The sequence below is a fragment of the Vitis riparia genome, unplaced genomic scaffold (genome assembly GCF_004353265.1).
Source record: "Vitis riparia cultivar Riparia Gloire de Montpellier isolate 1030 unplaced genomic scaffold, EGFV_Vit.rip_1.0 scaffold540_pilon_pilon, whole genome shotgun sequence".
Classification (NCBI taxonomy): Eukaryota; Viridiplantae; Streptophyta; class Magnoliopsida; order Vitales; family Vitaceae; genus Vitis; species Vitis riparia.
In genome coordinates this window covers 1-21,317 of record NW_023269697.1, presented here as the reverse complement: position 1 = coordinate 21,317, position 21,317 = coordinate 1, and the positions used below count along the sequence as shown (strand labels likewise).

The following is a 21,317-nucleotide window of genomic DNA, read 5'->3' as shown; positions in this document are numbered from 1 at the left end:
ATCAGGAAACTCTGGGAAGACCCATCAAATAGACTTTATAGTCTTCTGTGGATCACCTTGAGGCTTCAATATTTTAGGGACCTAAGAAAGACTATGACTAAGGGATATGATTCGCTGAACCAGTTTTCAAAGTAAAATTATGTTGTTTTTTCAATTGATCTTAGGGAACTGCATCTTCAAAAACGATTCACGTGTCTTTTTGGCTTTGGAAACAGGAAAAATAAATGATGGTGAATTGTTTCCACATATCAAGAGAGGGGCATATAGATATATAATTCACTCACTCATCCATTTCCAAATTGATCATCTTCTTCTGAGTCTGTTCTTAATCTTCATTTCCCAAAGAAAATTGCTTACTCTTGAGACATTTTTCCACATGGCCTTTTGTTTGTTGTTATGAAGTGCCTTGTTTTCTTTAGAGGAAGGGGCTTTGAGGTTTTCGAGGTCAAGGCTGATAACGGGTGCTTCATGCAGTTATGGTTTGAAACTCTATGTCACTTGTGTAGCAAGGGGGAAGCCATAAGGTGGGGTGGTGAGTTCTAATGCTAGCTAAGTGGTAGAGGCCAAGGCAATAGAGTTTTGCATTCTTATACTCTTAAATGAATTATCAAAGGATGAGCATTTCGGCAATGTGATACAAAGACAGTACGACCCTGAAGATTACACTAGTGTGGGGTAGCACAAGGATTAAGTTTGATTATAGCAGACGGATTGACTACAAATATATTCTGGCCATGATTACATGTTTTACATTTTAAACATCTCTTTAAATGTTATATTATGATAACTTTCGTATACTAACTTTATTATATGATATGTCATGACTGTTCAATGGATTTCAATTCACTCTATTTAATGGACAAGGAGCAAATAGGTATGCTTCAAGGTTGAGCCACAGTCAGTTCCCAAGAGTGAGCCTTAAAGCATGTGCCTATTGGCTTATTTGGTTATCCTTAGTTACATTGGGCATGTGCCTTTGAGGCATATTCCTAATTTGAGGTTGTACCTGTCCTTAAAACTTTGTTAATGCTATGGTCTTATGCTTTTATTTTCCTTTTTAGTAGTCTTTGATTTTGCTTTACAGCATGCCTCTTCAGCTGCAAACTCCATCTTCATTCCATAAACTTTCCCTTTTATGATCTAAAACATTTATAGTGATATAACTAACACTTCCATACTCAATAGACACAACTATTTTTTGTTAGATGGAAGATGCTGATTTCATTTGAAGAAGTAACTGAATAATTTTTGACATACAGCATGATCCACCAGTATCCAATCTAAGAGAACTGAATCCCCAGAAAGTGAGTTCTCACCAAAAGTGAATCCAGGCAGAACCATGAGAGAAAAAACTTCCCCAACTTGAAAATTCCCCAGAAACTTCTACTTTGCTGCTATCTTTGGTCTTGTCATCTGGAGCTTCATCCTTCAGTATAAAGACAAGAACAAAAGTGGTCCTACACCATTATATTACAAGCCATTACCATGTGATATTAATGTTGGCGAAACGTCGTATTGTATGGATTACGATAAATTCAGAAACTTCTTGTGGCTATAGTTGCATTGTAGGTGGTGATTGGTGGAGAATAATTTGGCTGCATCTGGATTTCTTGGATGGTTCCAAGATTGGGAGTCAGGAGTCTTCCCTCATTGCAGGCAGGTGCTCTGAACTAATTTGAAAAGGTATTTCATCTTTGTATATACATTTTTTTCCTGAAGATTTCCAACATGTTGGGACAAAACACATAAAACAAGCCTTCACTAAGTGTGTTAGAAAAGCTATTGAAAATATGCTTCCTTTTTCTGTCTGGTATCTCAATTAGTGTTTTTAGTACTCCCAACTTCCGCTTTTCGGCTTATAATTAACGCATACTTTATGAATTAACTTAACTCCATTGAACAAACTTTCCCCACTGCATTAAATGGAGTTTGCAAGCCATGAGGCTTAAAGAAAATTCATTAGATTAACTTCTGTAATGGTGTGGTCATGTTAGACAAAATCAGGACTTACACAACAAGACAGCAAGTGAATTAGCATTGCAAACTAATTGATGAGATCACGAAAGGGAGAATCGGTTTCTCTGAACATCTCCCTCATTCATTGAGCCAATAATCTTCTGTTAAGCAAATAAAGTTTAGTTTATCTTAGTTTGGTATAAAATCTATATCAATGGGTCAGAAGTTCCAAAGTTCCCTCTGTTTTGGTTCTCTGTTTATGAACTGTGTCCCATTTAAGGCTATGCTTAGCCAGAGGAAGTGCCAACTAATGCTGAGCTGCTGCTCATGACGAAGTTTAACTACCCTGACAGCTAAAGAATATGAACTCCAACAGAACATCAACACACCTTTAATAGCACCATATTCTTCAATATGATATTAAAAACTCTGTAGTTTTTCTCAGATTTAAGAGCCTTATTCTATGTTCTATCTGCCTTACATCTCTCATAACTAAACCAACCCAGATTTGCCACCATACTGTCTCCTGTCTTGTGGCTAAACCAAACAATAAGCCTGTCACTAAGATCAACCACCCTGAAATACTGATTTAGCCCATGGTTTGTCATCTTCATAAACCTGAATAACTGCCCAATCGATAGAAGAGAAGACCACTGACTGCTGCCTGCAAATTCTGAGTAACCTTAATTTCTGTTGTTGATCAAACAAATTCCATACAATAAACCATCCATGGCCCACCAAAATATGCAATTTTTAATCCATGGTTTGCCATCAACATAATTTTTCAGGATATAAAAGTCTCTATCTCATGTCATTTGGAGAACTAAATCAGAGATTTTTCAACATTGTTGCATTGAATGGGGGTATCTTTTCCCTAACAAGCTCAAAAAAAAATTTAATTTCTCCAACGACTCGGTCGATGACCCCGGCTCTTATCAGTGGCGGAAAAAACAGCCAGAAGCTGGTAACCACCACGAACCCCACGGTGAGCGGCGCCGAAACAGCCCAATGCAGCCGCCACCGGCCTGAAAACAGTGACTTGAGACCAATCTCCACCACCAAGCACAGGCCATGCAGCACAAAGAAGCAGGTCATTTCCCACGAAGGGCTCGCACGTATGACGTAGTAGAACAACAACTCGTGCACCAAACCGGATACCACAAACGTCGCCACCACCGCCGGCAGTGGCGACAACTGTCTGCTGACCACCTTCTCCGCCGCAGATTTCATGGGCTTATATACTGTTTGGCGCAGCAGATTCGTCACCATGAGGTTCCACCTCCGTCCCCAGAAGTCTTGCAGGGAAGTCGACAAATACGGCTCGTCTGACGGCTGCTCCACCTCCAGCCCCGCCATGGACTTCACCAGTGAGTTGCAAAGACTGAAAACAATCTCTATAAACAGAAAAACTTGGCAACAAAGCACGCCCAAGAAGATATTGGGGTGTATTAGCTCTTTATAGTCATACAACCCGATGAAAAGACCAAAACCCAAAATTTTGACTGCAAAATTCAGAGGCAATTTCGGGGGTTTATATGGGTGTTGCTGATTTTGCTTGATTTTGATGGGGAGACAAGCAATGATGATGAAGATGGGGAGAGACTTTGGTCGGCCGGTGACGAGAGGGCCTAAATCAAAGGATAAGAGGGCTAGTTTGAAAGTAGCGAGCCAGGATATGAACAAGGCGGTGAAGCCGGAGAGAAGAATGGATGAGAAAAGGGAAGGAAGGGTGACAAAAATGGAAAAGATTGGGAGGAGAGAAAGGAGTCTGAGCTTGCCTTTGGGGATTTTTGAGACAACGAAATAGGCGTAGCAGAGAGATGCAAGAACAGAGAGACATACCGTGATCAAGCTCCTGATATCGCCTTCCATTTTCACTAGATTTTTCTGCTGTTAGATCTTCCTTTTTATGGTGTCAATATATGCTTTTGGAGTGTGGATGGAAGGTTGGGTCTGTTGATCACCAATGGGGGAGTAGACAATGGCGTCTGGGCCTCTACTTTCTTGTCATCTCTTTTATGGAGTCGCCTTTCTGACCCTCGAATACCCTCTGTCGGAGAACTTTATTCTTGAAATGAAAATCCTTCCATATTTTCCGGATTTAACCTCTTGTCAGAAAATCTCTTCTTTCTCATGTAAAAGATATGTAATAAAATCACAATTTTTTAAAATTTTTTTATTTCATTTTACAAATATAATGTAGAAAAAATAATTTTTTTATCCAAAATAAAATAAAATTCATAACCAAAAGTTTTAAAAATAATGTATAAAATATGTAAAATCCTCATTACAAGAACGAGAAGTTATATGAGAAATTATAAAGTTAAACATAGTTAGAAGTTATTCATGTAATTTTTAATCTATTATATAATTTTTAGTTATAAAAACAAAATTATATAGTCAAAGACTATATAATGAATATTTCACAGTTATATAAATTTCCTTATTTTTATTATGACAAAATAATCTATTTCGTTAATATTACTTAATATTAATGCATTTTTTAATATATTTATAATAATGTTATAGCAATAAGATATTGCAAAATCTTAAATCATTATATTTTTATCCATAAATATTACTTAATTGGTAAAATATTGCTAGATAATTTATTCATTTTTGTATTTCAATAAATTGAAATATTATTCTAATTAAATTATTTCATATATAGTTTTCAAATAATGTCAAACCTTACCAAACTTGAATTTGTTGTTCTTGATATTTAAGGCAAAAACTACTTATATTAGATTGTGAATGCTAAAATTCACCTAGATGCACCTAATCTTGGAAATGATATTAAAGAAGAAAATGATATATGCTCGTGGAATAATGTTGAAGCTTTAATATTCCTTCATCACATTGATGAAGGATTAAAATGTGAATACCTTACCATCAAAGATCATTTCATCTTTTAGAATAATCTAAAAGAATAATATGTCCACCAAAAGATTCTAATCTTTCCTAAAGTACGCTATGATCGGATGTATTTGAAATTACAAGATTTCAAGTTAGTGACTATAACTCAATTTTATTCAAAATTAACTCACAATTAATGCTATGTGAAGAGAAAGTCATTAAAAAATATACGTTTGAAAAAACATTTACCACTTTTCATGCCTCGAATGAACTTTTATAGTAACAATATCAAAATAATTTTTTTAACTAAATAATATAAATTAATTTCATGTCATTGAACAAAATAATGAAATTTTCAATCACAATCACAATCATGGTAGACACAATTCTTAGTGCCATGATGATTATAGTCATTCTCATAATAGAACAATTCAAACTACAATAAGTGGAATAATTCAAAAACACAACCCGAAAAATGATAGAACCACAAGCAAACATACTTGTGAGAATGAATGGTATAGATGTGGTATGAAAAAAAATTGGTCATGTATCTATCATACTTAAAAACATTCCGTTGACATTTATTAAGTCTTGATAAAAGCAAAAAGGAAAGAGGTTGAAATGAACTTCATTGATGGTGGTGATTGCACAATGGACTTAACCTATCTAGATGTTTCACACTTCTTTGAGAATCTCAATGGAAAATTGAATATATAATTAGTGATGGAAATGTGTGTTATGATTAAATGTTATGTTCCTATTTAGTTCTTTGCTAGTCGATTTACTATGTTATTATCTTTTGAACATATTATTTATAGTATACATTTTTTACAATTTATTTCACATTTTACTTTTACATATGATCATTTTAAATCTAAATTTTTTTCTTTATTTATATTTGAAGATATATGGATCTCTCTTACATTAATAAATTATAAGATATCCATTATGGATGCATGCCTCGTAGATTACACTATAATACACACAATTCTTCGTTATAAAAAATATTTTTCCAACCTAACATTAACTAAGTCTAATTTTAATAACATATCAAGTCCTATCGACATAATTCAAGACTCTGGAAGAGCAATAATTATTTTACCTTATGAAATTAAATTCTACATCAATGATGCTCTTTCTTCTACTAAATCCAATCGAAATCTTCTTAGTTTCAAATATATTTACTAAAATGGATAACATATTAAAACTACGAATAATGGTAGTAATGAATATCTTCTCTTTACTTTAATTATTTATGAGAAAAAATATATCTTGGAAAAGCTTCCTTTTTACTCATGTAAGTTATATCAAATAACTATCAAACCCATTAAATCATATGTTCTCATGAACCAAAAGTTCTATGACTCAAAAACTTGTATGCATTGACATGAATGCCTTAGTCGTCTAGGATTCTATATGATGCATTGTATCATTAAAGTTAATTCTTTTAGTCATCCTTTGAAGAACCAAAAGATTCTGATGCCCAATGATTATAATTGTGGTATATCCTTATAAGGCAAATTAATTATTAAACCATCATTTACTAAGATTGTATCTAAATCCCCAACCTTTCTAAAATGCATTCAAAATGACATTTGTTGACCTATTCATTCACCTAGTGAACCCTTTTGTTATTTTTATTGTTTTAAATAATGTCTCAATTCATTGATCTCATGTTTGTCTTCTTTTAACTAGAATGTTGCCTTCACTAGGTTACTTGTTTTAATAATTCGACTTAAGACAAAATTCCTTGATCACTCTATTAAGACAATTTATCTTGATAATGTTGATGAATTCTCCTCTCACACTTTCCTTAATTATTGTATGTTAGTTTGTATTGATGTTGAGCATCATGTTGCTCATACTCAAAATGGATTAGTTGAATCTCTTATTAAGCATTTGCAATTGATTGCTAAACCATTAATCTTGAGAATAAAATTGTCTTTGTCTACTTGGGGACATGATATTCTCCATGTTCCAACTTTAATTCGGATTCGTCTTATAGCTAATTGTGAATTCTAACCTTTAAATCTTACTTTAGGTTATCAACCAAAATTTTCATATTTACATTTTTCAGTTATGCTATCAATGTTCTCATTGCTCTATCACAACATTCTAAGTTAGGTCCTTAATATCGACTTGGTATATATGTTGATTTTAATTTTTCATCTATTATCCATTATCTATTATCGTAAACCCTTAATAGGTGATGTTTTCACTACCCACTTTGCGAATTGTTATTTTGATGAAATGTTTTCTTGTTATTATAAGGAGACAAGTGACTATTATTCTCTATTGTCCAAAATACTAAGCCTTATATCTTTAATCAATCATTCATTCAATTATTGAGTTCAATTTTTCATTATTTTCCTATATGCCTTAATCCTAGGTTTTCATGCTATACACTCCAAGAGAACTCTTTAGTCTCTCATGGGTGTGTTTTCACAAGGACAATTCATTAAAAAAAGATAAAGAACCTGAGAAAACAAAGGTTATGTTTAGTTAAAAAAAAACACCCAAAAGGGGGGAGGGGGGGGTGAATTGGGTTTTTAAAATCTTTTCAATCACAACAAATTTAAACAAAATATAAGCAAAGTAAAGAGATAGAGTTTAGAGAATTCAAACTCAGGTTTATAGTGGTTCGACACTTCCTTGCCTACGTCCACTCTCCTTAACCTCCTAACCAAGTGAGGGTTCCACTAACTTGAAGCTTCAACCAAGCTTCCAATCTTCTTACACTTGGATTCCGGCTACAATGGGCTCTTACACAACCTCTTCAAGATTCAACCCTCTTGAAGGCTTTAACACTCAGATTGTTACAAGATATAATCACTCAACCTAGCTTAGAGATGGCTCAAATACAAGACAAAGATAGGATGACAAACAAGAGTGCACTAAAGGATATGCAAGTGGTGATTTAATGCACAATGAAATAAATGAGAGCTTTTTGATCAAGAACATGTAGGTAGGCTTTGAGTGCAAGTGTTCTTTTATCAATAAATGAAGTGAAGCTCTCAATTTATAGGTTTCTAAGCTCGGGAGTCAAAAACAGCAAAAGGTAACCTCGTCCGGTCGAGCTAGGGGTCGACCGGTTCACTAGCCGTTGGAGCATTTAATGCATGACAGGTTACCGTTGCCTCAATCGGACCTCGACCGGTCCTCGACCGTTCCTCGACCGATCCTCGACCGTTCCTCCACTGGTAAGAGAAACACCTCGACCAAGAAGAGAAGGCTACTGAGAGAGAGAAGATTTTTTACCTCCCTCGACCGGTCCTCGACCAGACAACATCAACCGGTCGACCAGTTCCTCAACCGGTTGGCCATAGCCTCGACCGGTTGAGCCTTTTTAGCCCCGAAAAACCTATTTTTTGATTCCTTTCTTTTCTAACACTTAGGCAGGGTCTTTAAGTAAATTATTAAGCTAATTTTGAAACATTTTGCCTAAGGTAAATTAGTTAAAAACTCGGGTTTTAATGAAATCGACGTTTTAAAGAATAAACCGAGTTTTCTAAGATGCATGAAACATATGAAAATCCTAAGTGCACTCATGCATTCATCTTACATTAGTTTTCTATGATCACAAGTCTTCCAAGCGTCCCGATCTTGTATCCATTTGGTAATTTGATGAATTTTCGAGTTTATACCTCAGATTCTTAAACATTAAACTATTTAGTCACTTAACCATGATTTGTTATCATCAAAACCCGATTAAGAGAACCCTTGGGCAAATAGAACCATTCTTGAAAATTAAATAAATAAAAAATAATATATTAATTAATAATAATGGGAAAAAACAAACAAATAAACAAACCAAGATCTTGACTTCATCTTTTTCTCTCCAACCTAAAAAAATCCAAAAAACCTAAAAATTGAGTTTTTGTAGTTTCCCCCAAAAAAACCTCACACGTGTTATGTTCCTATCGGCCACTTATTTTACAAATAATTACCTAAAAATAACTAAATAATAATAATAAAATCATGATTTCTAGTCGTGTGAGGCCCACTTAAGGTAAATGGAGTGCCTAAGATGCAATTCCTGAGGTGGAGGAAGTGAAACATCAAAGTGAAAGTTTGTTATTTCAAAATTAGGGTCATTTCGAAATGGATTTTAAATTCACAAGTTGAATTTCGAAATCATTTGGAAATGGTTCTTCAACTCTATGTAGTTGTCTTCAAATGACCATAACTTCTTTGTTTCACTTTCGATTTATGCACTATTTGAAGTTTTGGACTCCTAACTTCCCTAGCTTCGCAATGATGTATAGTTTGCCCAAAATTAACCTAGGAAAGTGCTCCATATTTTACTTTAAAGTTAGAGTATGTGTTGTTAATAGATTTCGAGTTCCAAATTTCCATATGAACTTGATTGTATTTTTTTCAAATCTCTTCTATTATGGTTGTTTGCCCTCTATCTTACTCCATAACATCCATTGCTAGTATTTCATACCTATGAGTTACTTTTTTCAAACTTTTTCTTGGATTTTTCGTGGTTCACAAGTCTCGAGTCTCTCAATTATACATGTTAACCTCTTTTACTTTCTTGGTTGATAATAACTTTTACACTTATCATTTTTTTCATCTTGTAAACCTAGAATTAGGCTCAAAATAGAAGTTAGATCTATAATTAGGGTCTTAACATCAATTGGAGTTAAGTTGGATAATTTAATTTTTTTATATTGCATAAATCATATCATATATGTGTTATTGAAGCACATATTTTATCTCCAATCAACAAGTCAATTCCAGAAGAATAGAGAGACATATGTGGAATGTATCCTCTTTGTCTCATCTTGATTCTTGTACAAGGCACTGTAAACTAGAAGTTCAAAGGATTATTCATTTTCAAAGACTTGCAAATTAGTTATCTAATGCCTTTACAGATACAAAAAAAAAAAAAAAACAGTGATGAAGTCACATATATCGGATGTGAATATATACCTCAACCCGTATTAATGTCCTTATAGGACAATTGGAGAATGTAATGTCAAGTGAATTTAAGATATGCTTGAAGCATGGTAGAGCTATTGGCCCAAAGGATATAGTTCCTAAAAAAACACATAATAAACAACATATGAAAAACTTAGTACTCTTGAAAAGCTTATAAATATGAAAAAGTTAATAGAAATGAATTATGAGACCCAACTTGATAAAAGGGTAGCCTCTAAAGATGCATAAATTGAGCAATGGTCCCTTAAAGAAATATTGATACCTAGAACTAGTGAGATCTAAAGGAGTTATACAAGAGAAACACAAAGGTGTAGTAATATTATCATTGACAATATATTTGCTTTCCAAGAAGCTATGTACATCATAAGAAATGATGAAGATCAAAAACCATAAACTATGAATGAATGTCGAAAAAAAAAATTATTGACCAAAATGGAAAAAGGCAATCCAAACAGAGCAAAACTTATTAGCAAATTAATGGATATTTGAACTTGTAATTCAAACACCTAAAAACATAAAGCCTATGGGATATAAATAGGTCTTTATGCTAAAATGTAACGAGAATAATGTAATCGTGAGATATATACGACTTGTTCTTAAGATTTCTCGCAAAGACTTTAGACTATAAGGAAACATATTCTCATATAATGGACGTAATCACATCTCAATACTTGATAAGTTTAATAGTCTTTGAAGGATGAGATGTGTCTCATGGATGTTGTTATATTTTATTTATATGGATTTATAGATACTAAGATATAATTGAAAATCCCTAAATGATTCAAATTGCATGAAGCAACTAACTCAAGACCTCATAACATGTACTCAATCAAACTACAATGGTCTCTATATGGATTAAAGCACTCTAGGCACATTTGACATAATTGTTTGAGCTAGTATTTGTTAAAAGAATGATATGTAAATAATTCAATTTATCCATATGTTTTCATTAAGAAATCATAAATCATACTTACAATAATTGTAGTATATATAGATGATTTGAATCTTATAAGAACTCCTAAAGGCTCAAAAAATAACCAATTATTTATAAAAAAAAAAATTAAGTGAAATATTTGGGAAAAACAAGATATTGTCTTGACGTATGGAGAAATATTGTTCAAATGGTGCGTTAGTTTGTCAACATATATAGGGAAGTGTTGAAGCGCTTTTATATGGACAAATTGCATCAACTCAATTCCTTCATGGTTGTCTTTCATTTGAAGTGAACAAAGACTAATTTCACCTTAAAGAAGAAAATGAAAAATTACCTAGTCTAGAAGTATTATATCTGAGTGCAATTAGTGCATTGAAATATCTTCCAAATTGTACTAAACCAAGTAGAACCTTCTCTATTAATTTACTAGCAAGAAATAGTTCTACCCCAACTAGGAAACATATATTGTGATATTTTTGTGGAACAAGTGACATGGGCTTATATTCTTCAAGAGAATCAACATTGCAACTAATTGGGTATACAAATGCATGATATCTTTCAAATCTTTATAAAGCTCAATCTCATATGAGATATGTATTTACTTGCGGGAATCAATGATGAAAATATCAGTAATTACAGATATATCGGTACTTTGATTTTACGAATATATCGAAAATATACCAGTGGATATTTTGACATAAAATATCGATAAGTAAAAAATTGATCAAAATTCATGGAAATATTGTGAAAAGTTTTAAAAAAATGATATAAAAATTAATAATAGAAATATTAAGGTTGTTTTGTTATAAAAAAAATTGATATATGTATAATATAAGTTATGATATTTAATAATAATGTTTATAATATAAAACATACTTTATGCATATTCATCTAATTTAGATGTATTTAATGATATAAAAGAAATGATAATAATTTGTATAAGTATTTTTTATTTTAAACTTTTGATAATTTTATTCATAAATTTATATTTATTTTGTATTTAGTTATTATATAAAAGACATAATAACCAAAATTAATTTATTTATAATAGTTTTATTCTAATTAATTTATAATATATATATAAAAAAATTCAATTCATTATATACAACGTGGTTGGTCGATTGGTTCGTAGTAGTGGTGCTTATGAGTGTTAAGTCAAATGATCAAGTCCGTTGGCCTCCAATACCCTTTAATTTTTGGCTTGCCTTTTAAAAATTCAATCTTTGGAATCCCAAATCGATAATTGATGAGACAAAAAATGTCTATTTAAGCGGAGAAGTCATGAGACACCCCCAAGAGCACAAAGCATGTAGAGTTGCCAGTTTCGTTGTGTAATAAGCTTATAGGTTGAGCCCATTTTACAATTTTTGAATCAAAAAAAGAAAAGAAAATAGTCGGCGATAAATCAGTGAAATATCACCTAAAAATCAACGAACAATTCATGATGTTGCCAATTTATTGACAAATACCGATATATCGTCAATAAATTTCTCCTACTCGATATATCAATAGCTTATATTGTGTCATTGACTGTCGTTACGCGAGATTTTGCCAATATAAATGGATATTTTCGTCCTTTGTTGTAATATCATGGAAATCGATTAAGCAAAAAATGGTTGTCACTTCCTCAAATCATTTAAAAATATTGACAATTCATGAAGCCAATCGTGAATGTGTACAGTTACGATCTATGATCAAGTATATTTGAGTGTCATGTGAATTATCTGCTATTCAAGAACCATTTATCTTTCTTTGAATCCTACAAAACAAGTCAAGATAATTTAGGTACTTATATCTTCTTGGGTCTTGGGGGTTAGTGTTCTTCGATTTTGCAACCCAAACTTTTTTGCTTTAGAGGTAGAAGCATTTTGAGAAATATTTCTAAGAAGGCAAATGCTACTTATGTAACCTCTTCTTTCACAAAAGTTACAAATAGTAGATGAATTTGTACTAGATGCCTCTTTGACAAAATAATTTTTGAAATATTTTTTTGTTCTTGATTGACTTTTAGCCTGACTTTTTTTTTTATCAAAAATATATTTTTGGCTAATAAGAATCATCTCAATTTGTTTTTTGTCCACAAGAAAGGTTTGAGAGAGAATGGGTCAACCAATCATTTTTTTTAATCTCATTTTTTTTTTTAAGATAAATATTTTTTGTTTCAATCTTTTCAAAACTTTTTTGCACATCTTTAAGTTCATCTTCAAGATTTAGGACTTTCTTTTTAATAGAAACATTTTTTAACCTAAGTTTTTCAAGATCACCATAGAGTTCTTCAAAATCTATTCGCAAATTCTCACAACTTGGGTTAAAAATTACCTCATCCTATTCATCTATAGCCATGAAGCATATGTTGACTACTTCATTTTCATTTTCTTCTTCTGTGGGATCTTCTTCATTATCACTCTAAGTAGCTACCATAACTTTCTTCTTTCCCTTCTTAGCTTCATTCTTGTAGAGAGGGTAACCATACTTGATATATTTGAGTTTTTTAGTACTGTTATAGCATATCAATTCTTTTTTTTTTTTCTTTTTCTTTTTTTCGTTTTCACTATTTGAAGAGTCTTTTTTTAAGACCATTTTTTTTAAGACTCTTTCTTTGGTTGAAATTTCTTTTCTTTTTTCTTCTTAAATTTGATGAATTTTTTTAACTTATTTACAATGAGAGCAAGATCCCCATCTTCTTCGCTAGCTTCATCTTCTTCATCAATGATAGAGGCCTTGAGAGTAATGTTCTTCTTCTTTGTGTCTTCCACTCTTTGATGACTCTTTATGGTAATTTCATGAGTCATCAAGGATCCAATTAGTTTCTCCAAAGGAAACATTGAGAGATCCTTTGCTCCTTGAATAATGGTGACTTTGGCCTTCTCTTTCTTTAATAGAGATCTTAGAATTTTCATCACTTTCACTAATTCTCCGTAAATCTTTCCTAATATTTGAAAGTCCATTGATGATATCAGTGAACCCAATGAACATCTCAACGATAGATTCATTATCCTTCATAGAAAATAACTCATAACCATGCATAAAATATTAATTTTAGATTCTTTGACTTGATTAGTTCCTTTATGAGTTATTTTAAGTAGTCTTTAAATATCCTTAGCATATTTACATCGGCATACATGATTATACTCATTTCCATCTATTGCACAATGTAAATAGTAAATAGTCTTTGCATTTAATTAGCTTTCTTTTTGTCAAACTCATCTCATTCTTAGCTTGGTTTTGGAATAACTACTTCATTCTCAATTTTTGGTTAAACATGGGGGCCATTTTGAATTATATAAAAAATATCATAATCAATGGATTTTAAGAACCATGTTATTCTAGTTTTCCAATATGAATAATTGGTTCTCAAAACAAATGGAGGTTGATTAATAAAAATAAAAATAAACCCTTCTATATGACATCATTTGAAAAAATTAATCATATCCTCTTAGATAGTTAATTAAATATATATATATATATATATATATATATATATATATATATATATATATATATATATATATATATATATATATATATATATATATATATATATAAGGCCTAATTCTGACACCAATTGTGAAAAATGAATAATTGGGTTAAAAAAGTCATCTAAGAAGGGAGGTGAATTGGGTGATAAAAACTTTTCAAAATGTTTACCCAAAAGTAAAGAACAAGTAATTGACAAGCTATATAATAGCAAAATAAGAGAAATAGAGAGAAAAAAAATGTGCTAACTCCTTTTATAGTGGTTCAATAATTCATCTACATCCATTCTCCTCAAGTTCTTATCTGAGTAAGGGTTCACTATCAAGGCTTCTAGTACAAGCCTTCAAGTTTTACAATTGGATTCACCGACTTCAATAGGTACTACAATTCCTTCAAGTATTCTACCAACTTGAAGTTTCTTCACTCAAAATTAATAAGTAATAAAGGTTTTAATGCTTCTAATCCTAAGGCAAATATTGTTCACATTACAAGAGAAAAACTATAATAGATTTTAAGGTGCACTCAAGAATATGCAAGTTAGAATTCAATGCATTTTCAGAGAAAAGCTTTAAAACTAAGTAGATGTCTTTCAATTCAATAATGACGATATTCTCTACTCAATAAATGCAATAAGGCTCTTCAATTTATATCAACAAGCTTGGACACCCAAAAACACAAAAGTACCTTTGATCAGTCAAGTTCTAGTTTGATCGATTGACTAGCCATTAAGGCATTTTGAGGTTCAACCAACCCTTGACCAAACTAAGATTGAAAGAGCCAAAACCTCAACCAGTATCACACTAGCTATTGGAAAAGAAAAAAGAAATATATGTACCCTCAATTAGTCCTTGATCAATCAAGCCCAATAAGTTGAGTCGATTCCTCAACTAATTCGACTGATTCAATTCACCTTCAACCGATTGCACCTAAAATGACACAAAACTTTCAATTTGAAGTTCCAACCTTCCAACAACTTGTATAAGCCCTTTTAAAAACTTTTTAAGACAATTTCAAAGATTTTGGCTCAAGGTTATGAATTAAAACAAAGATTCATCTAATTTCATAATAAAACATCATTTTTAAACTTAAATATGGATGAAGAAATTAGCTTTGAAGTGTATGAAAAAAGTTTTGGACCTAAGTGCACCATAGAATACCATTTTAGAAATTTCCTAGAACACCTTAACCCTTCAAGAGATTCAAATCTTCATGCCATTGATGTTTTTTTTTCATAGTTGTTTAAGCTTAATTTCTTTAGAATTTTGCATTAAAACTTAAAAACTTTACTTAATATAAAACGTTAGTGAACTTACCCTTGTTTTGCAATCATCAAAACTTGATTAGGGAAACCCTAAGACTAACAATGTAGTTGTGTTTATCACACTTAATAGTAAGTGGTTAATTTTGAGATGGAAAAGAGGTTTGAACAAGAGAAAAGCTTAAGCTCCAATGAGCTAATTTTGGGGATTATCTTACCCTAGTATTTAGGAAATTTGAGCATAAAAATACTTATAGGATTAGCAAAGGAAGATTTCTCAAAAACATTTCCGATGGTGGCCATTCAAATCAAATAAAGGGCGCTCTGATACCAAGATAAATTTCAAGAAGAAGCAAATGAGAGAAAGAAGATGTTGAGAAAGGAATATTTCTCTAAATAGTTCAAAAATGAGCAAAAACAAAGACATATCGCAGTACAAGACAAAAAAGATAAAATTAGAATGAAAGCTTCTAAAGATTGATGTACTTTGCCACATAGTTCATATGAATTAGATTATCTTTCAATTACATTTTTAGATCTAATTAAGGAGAGTTTCAGTCTTTAAGATAAAACCACTGTTAATTTATCACATTTTCAATCACCAATTAGATTGCAATTAGCCTAGAATTGACCATCTTCTTCTCAATCTTATTTTTCACTCAAGTACAAATTCATATTGACATCAACTAACAAGTTTGCATTCAATTGATCAAATATGTTCATAATAGGTCAAATAGACAATATAAGCATCTATTGTTCGTCAATTGTACTTTATTATAGTGACTTACTAGAGAATATTCATAGACCAAAACAAAGAAATTGAAAATATTAGAAAATTTTGATATTTTTTGCCCCTGCATTGTTATTGGTTTGGCTCAATTTGAAATTGAAAATTCTAATACCAACCTATATATGCTATCAATTTAAGCAATTCCTTGCCTATTTCCTCTTTTTGCCATTTGTAAGCCTTTCATTTGCTTTTCAATTCCTCATTTTCATTATCATTCCTCAAATGTATTTTTGAAAATACCTATTCCTTGGATGAGTATATCTTAAGTCTCATTTATACAATTCATTCATATGCTTCACATTTCTTGTCCTAGAATAGCATTCATCATGTCTTGTTGCATTATTTTCATTGATGTATTTATTAATTAATAAAATATCAAAGTTTTGTCAATTTAGTCAACACCGGATTCATTTGGGTTATGTTTAATTCTTAGAAAGTACTAAGAAAAATGTTAAAAAGATCACATGTTTAATTCTACCATGAAAAACACGTAAGAAAGTTAAATGTAATTAATGTTAGTAAAAAACTTAAAAAGTATTTCATTTTTATATAAAAAAAATTAAATATGTTTAATAAGTTTGACGAAGGATAAAAAATAATTTATTCACTTTAAATCTACTTTTTACTTTTTCTTTCGTATTTTTCCTCAAATTTCATAGAACCAAACATAAACCTTCGGATTTAGTGGGGTGTTCTGCAAATCTGTTTTTTCATTTTTTTTAAATCAAATAGTTTTTTTTTAAAAACAAAATAAATTAATAAGTAACTCCAAAAACAATAAAACAAAATTAAGAGGTTCCCGTGGGATGCGCCATGGCAAAACCGGACAAGGCGTCGCCGGTGAGACAATAGAGAATGAAACCATAGCTGGCATCAAGGCATGTAGTGACTAGCGGCCGGCAGATTACGAAGTATTTGTTGTACGTACCATTACTAGGTATTTGCTATCGTGCGATGCAAATGCAAAATGGATCATTATGAATGTTGTCCATGGAAAAAGACGTCGCATGGTGCTTCGCTGTTATCATTGTCTTTGGTATTTTAGCATTCATTAGAGTTGTATTTTGATCATTGAGCTTTTGGATTAATTCCTTAATTTGTAGTTCAAACAACACCCAACAGCCAGCCTTCGAATTCTTTAATTCATGTATGAGCCCAAATAATTGAAATTGACTGGTTAATCTTCCCACACTGCACCTAAATATGAAAAATTATAACATTGTTGTATGAATCCATCACTTGTGTCTGCCAGAAAGATCAAATAAGAGAAGCTGCTCCCTTGTTGAGTTGAGTAGTGGGAGTAGTGGGATCTTTTCCCTCATAGGCTCCAACAAGACTTTTACTTCTTCCATGACTCTCATATCAGCACCGGCTCTGATCAGCGGTGGGAAAAACAGCCAGAAGCTGGTAGCCACCACGAAGCCCACGGTGAGCGGCACTGACGCCGCCCAGTGCAGCCGCCACCGGCCGGAGAACACTGACTTAACGCCAACCTCTACCACCAAGCACACTCCATGCAGAACAAAGAAGGACGTCATCTCCCACGACGGGCTCACACGATTGACGTAGTAGAACAGCAACTCGTGCATCAAACCGGACACCAAAAACGTTGCCACCACCGCCGGGAGCGGCGACCAGCGCTCGCTCATCACTGTCTCGGCTGCCGACTTCACGGGCTTGTATACTGTGTGACGCAGCAGATTCGTTACCATGAGGTTCCACCTCCGTCCCCAGAAGTCCTGCAGCGAGGTCGACAAGTACGGTTCATCAGACGGCTGCTCCACCTCCAGCCCCATCGTGCATCGCACCAGAGCGCTGCAGAGACTGAAAAGAACCTCGAGGAACAGAAAAACTTGGCAACAAAGCAGACCCAAGAAAATTTTGGGGTGTACTAGTTCTTTATACTGATAAAATCCGATGAAAACCCCAAAAGCCAAGACTTTGACTGCAAAATTAAGGGGTAATCTTGGGGGTTTATGGGGGTCTTGGCGAGACGGATGTTGCTTATTTGGCTTGATTTTGATGGGGAGACAAGCAGTGGCGATGAAGACGAGAAGAGACTTTGGTGAGCCAGTGGAGAGAGGACCTAAATCGAAGGAGAAGAGAGCGAGTCTGAAGGTGGCTAGCCAGGTGATGAAGAAAGCAGTGATGCCGGAGAGAATGGCAGTAGAGAGGAAGAGAGGGAGAGCGACGAAAAGGGAGAAGATTGGGAGAAGAGAAAGCAGTCTGAACTTGCCTTTGGGTATCTTGGAGACGATGAAGTAGGAGTAGCAGAGAGACGCAAGAACAGAGAGACAGACCTTGATCAAACCCTTGATCTCACCCCCCATTTTTCTCAACCTTTCTACTGGTGATGTTCGACCATATATAAATAGATATGCTTTTTTTCTAGTTAGGAAAGTGGGTTAGATTTGGGAAGCCATGAAAGAGTCTAGAATGGCGTCTCTGCCTTTTCTTCTCCATGGAAAAATCTGTGACGAGTGAACATTCTATCCGCATAATTAAATTACTCTTGAAATGGAAAGACGTTTTCATTTTTGTTGGATTCTGTCTCATCGATGGAAATAAATATTATTATTATTATTATTGTTATGATTATTATTATTATTTTTATAATATATTAGATTATATATTTGAAAATTTAGATTATATGAGTTACATTATTCACTTAAATAAATTGTTGAAAGGAGTGAATAATGATGAAAAGATATAAATTCCAATTGATAACTTATTTGAAAATAATTTTTTTATCGTTAAAAAAAAGTTAGATTAATAGAAAATAGAAAATAATTTTTTATTTTTAAAAATAGACCATATGACATTTTTAGAAAGTATCTTTTAATTTTTTTGTTTTACAAAATAATTATAAAAATATAAAAAATAATTAAATAAAACAAAAGTTATTTTTAAAACATATTTTAAAATATAGAAAACATATTAAAAATATTTCAAATTTCTAAATAGATATCATTAAAAATTATATTTTTAGTAAAGAAAATAGTTTTTAAGAAGAGTTTTTTAAAACCATTTTATAATGTTTTATGAAATAAAAATTTATTTGAGAATTTGAAATGTATTCAACATATTTTCTCTATTTTTAAATATATTTTAAAAGAACTTTTATCTATAATCTTTTATTTTTATCTTTCTTCCTATTTGGATAATTATTTTTTAAATCAATTCTCAAAAAATAATTGAAACAATTGAAATATATTTTTTTGAAAATGTTATATTTCTTTTTCTTAAAAATAGAAAATTTCCTTTTGTTTTATTCTTAAAAATGTTTTCCTCTTTTTTCCTTTTTTTTCTGAAGAAAAAAAATTGTTTTAAAAAACAATTGCCTAAAAAAACCTAGGACCGGCTTATAATTATATTTGAAAATAATCTTGAAAAATTGTTTTAAAAAACAATTTTTAAAAATTGTTATATAATATTTTGTAGAATAAAAGTCTATTTAAAAATTTAAAATATTTTTATTAAGTTTTAAAAATAATTTATGTATTTAGTGTTTTATTTTTAATCATTCTACATATTTATTTAATTATTTTTAAAAATAACCATCAAAAAGTAAGTAAAAACAACGTAAAACAATTAAAAGATATTATTTGAAAACACCATATTTTCTATTCTCTGTTCTTCTTAATTATCGAGCGTATTTCCATGCTTTTTTGTTTTAAAACACAAGAAAAAACTATTCTCTAAAATAACTACCAAACAAGCCCTAACTTTCCTTCTTTCATGTTTTTTATATCTCATATACTCATTTTACATGTCATTCAAATATTAAAATAACATCCTTAATATTTTATTTTTCCACTTTCAGACATCAAATATTCCCTAAATAACTTTACAAATACCATAGCTCAAATTTTTGTTTTAACAATAATGCTACATACAAAAATATAAAAAAAAAAATATTTATGTTAGAAGCATCTGTTACTGATTATGTTTTACTTTTAAAATGCTAACAAAATTTGTACTTAGAATATGGAATGGTATCTGGTACGACCTTTCACAAAATCAAATTTTAATATAAAGTATTTTCCACTTCCCAGAGCATAACGTAATTATGAAGTTTGGAATTTTGGAGTGAAGGGCTCCCAGTCACATGTTGGGCATGGAAACCCTCGCCCGATACCATTAGAAGAAGGTGCAATGTCAGATTCACATGCCACATTGAAAGCCTCCATCCACCAAAAATATACTAATAAAATGACAGGTCATGCCTGCCTATCTGTAAGACATAGTCATCAAATAATATATCATTGCAAATACAAGGACAGTGGCAGTAGCGTTTTCTCCTTGACAAAATCAATCAAAATTGAGTACTCCCCAATGGTCTTAACATCCACGTGGTTCCTTAACAGCTGCGGGAAGAACAGCCAAAAACCGGTGACGGCCACGAACACAACCGTCAACGGCCTGGTGACCGCCGGGGGAAACTGCCACCTTCCTGCTGCCGCCTTCTTGGCCGCCACCTCCGCGGCGGTGCACACCCCCTGTAGCACGAAGAACCACGTGACTTCCCACGTGGGAGTCACTCGCGTGAGGTAGTAGTAAATTACCTCGTGCATGAGGCCCGAGACTGTAAAGGCCGCGAGCATTGCCAGGAGATGTGAGCACCTGGGCCCAAGTCTACTCGCCGTAAAACGACGGATGGGAAAGTATATGGTGGGGCGCAGGATACTGCTTACCATGAGGTTCCACCTACGCCCCCAGAAATCTTGTAGAGAAGTTGCGAGGTAGGGTTCATTGAACTGTGGCTCGAGCTCCAGGCCGATGGCTCGAGCCGGGGCTGCAGCCAGGGCCAGGATAAGTTCAGCGGCGAGGTACACGTGGCAACAGTAGAGAGCTAAGATGACGTTTGGATGCAAAAATTGTCTGTACTTGTAGACCTTCAACAATGCAGCTAAAGCCAACGCTTTGATGAGAAAGGCGACTTTCTGGCCGGTTTTGGAATATGGACTTGTAATTTTGTAGGAATTGGGATGTGGGTTTTGGTTGATTTTGATAGGGAGGGAGGCAGTGCAGATAAAGTGGAGGAGGGGCTGTGGTGGTGAAAGGGGGCCACGGCCGAAGGAGAAGAGGAGAAGTTTGAA

The 21,317-nt window shown here is 32.7% G+C and overlaps 3 protein-coding genes across 3 annotated transcripts; all 3 read right to left on the bottom strand.

Moving 5' to 3' along the window:
* Positions 1-2,336: 2,336 nt before the first annotated feature.
* On the bottom strand, positions 2,337-4,010 carry LOC117909996 (probable long-chain-alcohol O-fatty-acyltransferase 5). The gene has a single exon (XM_034824041.1). The coding sequence runs from the start codon at positions 3,826-3,828 to the stop codon at positions 2,785-2,787; it is 1,044 nt and encodes a 347-aa protein (XP_034679932.1). The 5' UTR covers positions 3,829-4,010; the 3' UTR covers positions 2,337-2,784.
* A 13,368-nt stretch (positions 4,011-17,378) lies between these two features.
* On the bottom strand, positions 17,379-18,668 carry LOC117909998 (probable long-chain-alcohol O-fatty-acyltransferase 5). Its single transcript, XM_034824044.1, has one exon. The coding sequence runs from the start codon at positions 18,546-18,548 to the stop codon at positions 17,454-17,456; it is 1,095 nt and encodes a 364-aa protein (XP_034679935.1). The 5' UTR covers positions 18,549-18,668; the 3' UTR covers positions 17,379-17,453.
* Positions 18,669-20,394: 1,726 nt separating this feature from the next.
* On the bottom strand, positions 20,395-21,311 carry LOC117910007 (long-chain-alcohol O-fatty-acyltransferase-like; the record flags this gene model as incomplete). Its single annotated transcript, XM_034824059.1, has 1 exon — positions 20,395-21,311. A coding segment is annotated over one exon (831 nt), but the record flags the coding sequence as incomplete, so codon positions are not given.
* Positions 21,312-21,317: the final 6 nt, after the last annotated feature.

What these genes read in the sequence shown, in the direction of transcription:
- LOC117909996 (XM_034824041.1), bottom strand. Translation starts at nt 3,828, where the DNA reads ATGGAAGGCGATATCAGGAGCTTGATCACGGTATGTCTCTCTGTTCTT.
- LOC117909998 (XM_034824044.1), bottom strand. Translation starts at nt 18,548, where the DNA reads ATGGGGGGTGAGATCAAGGGTTTGATCAAGGTCTGTCTCTCTGTTCTT.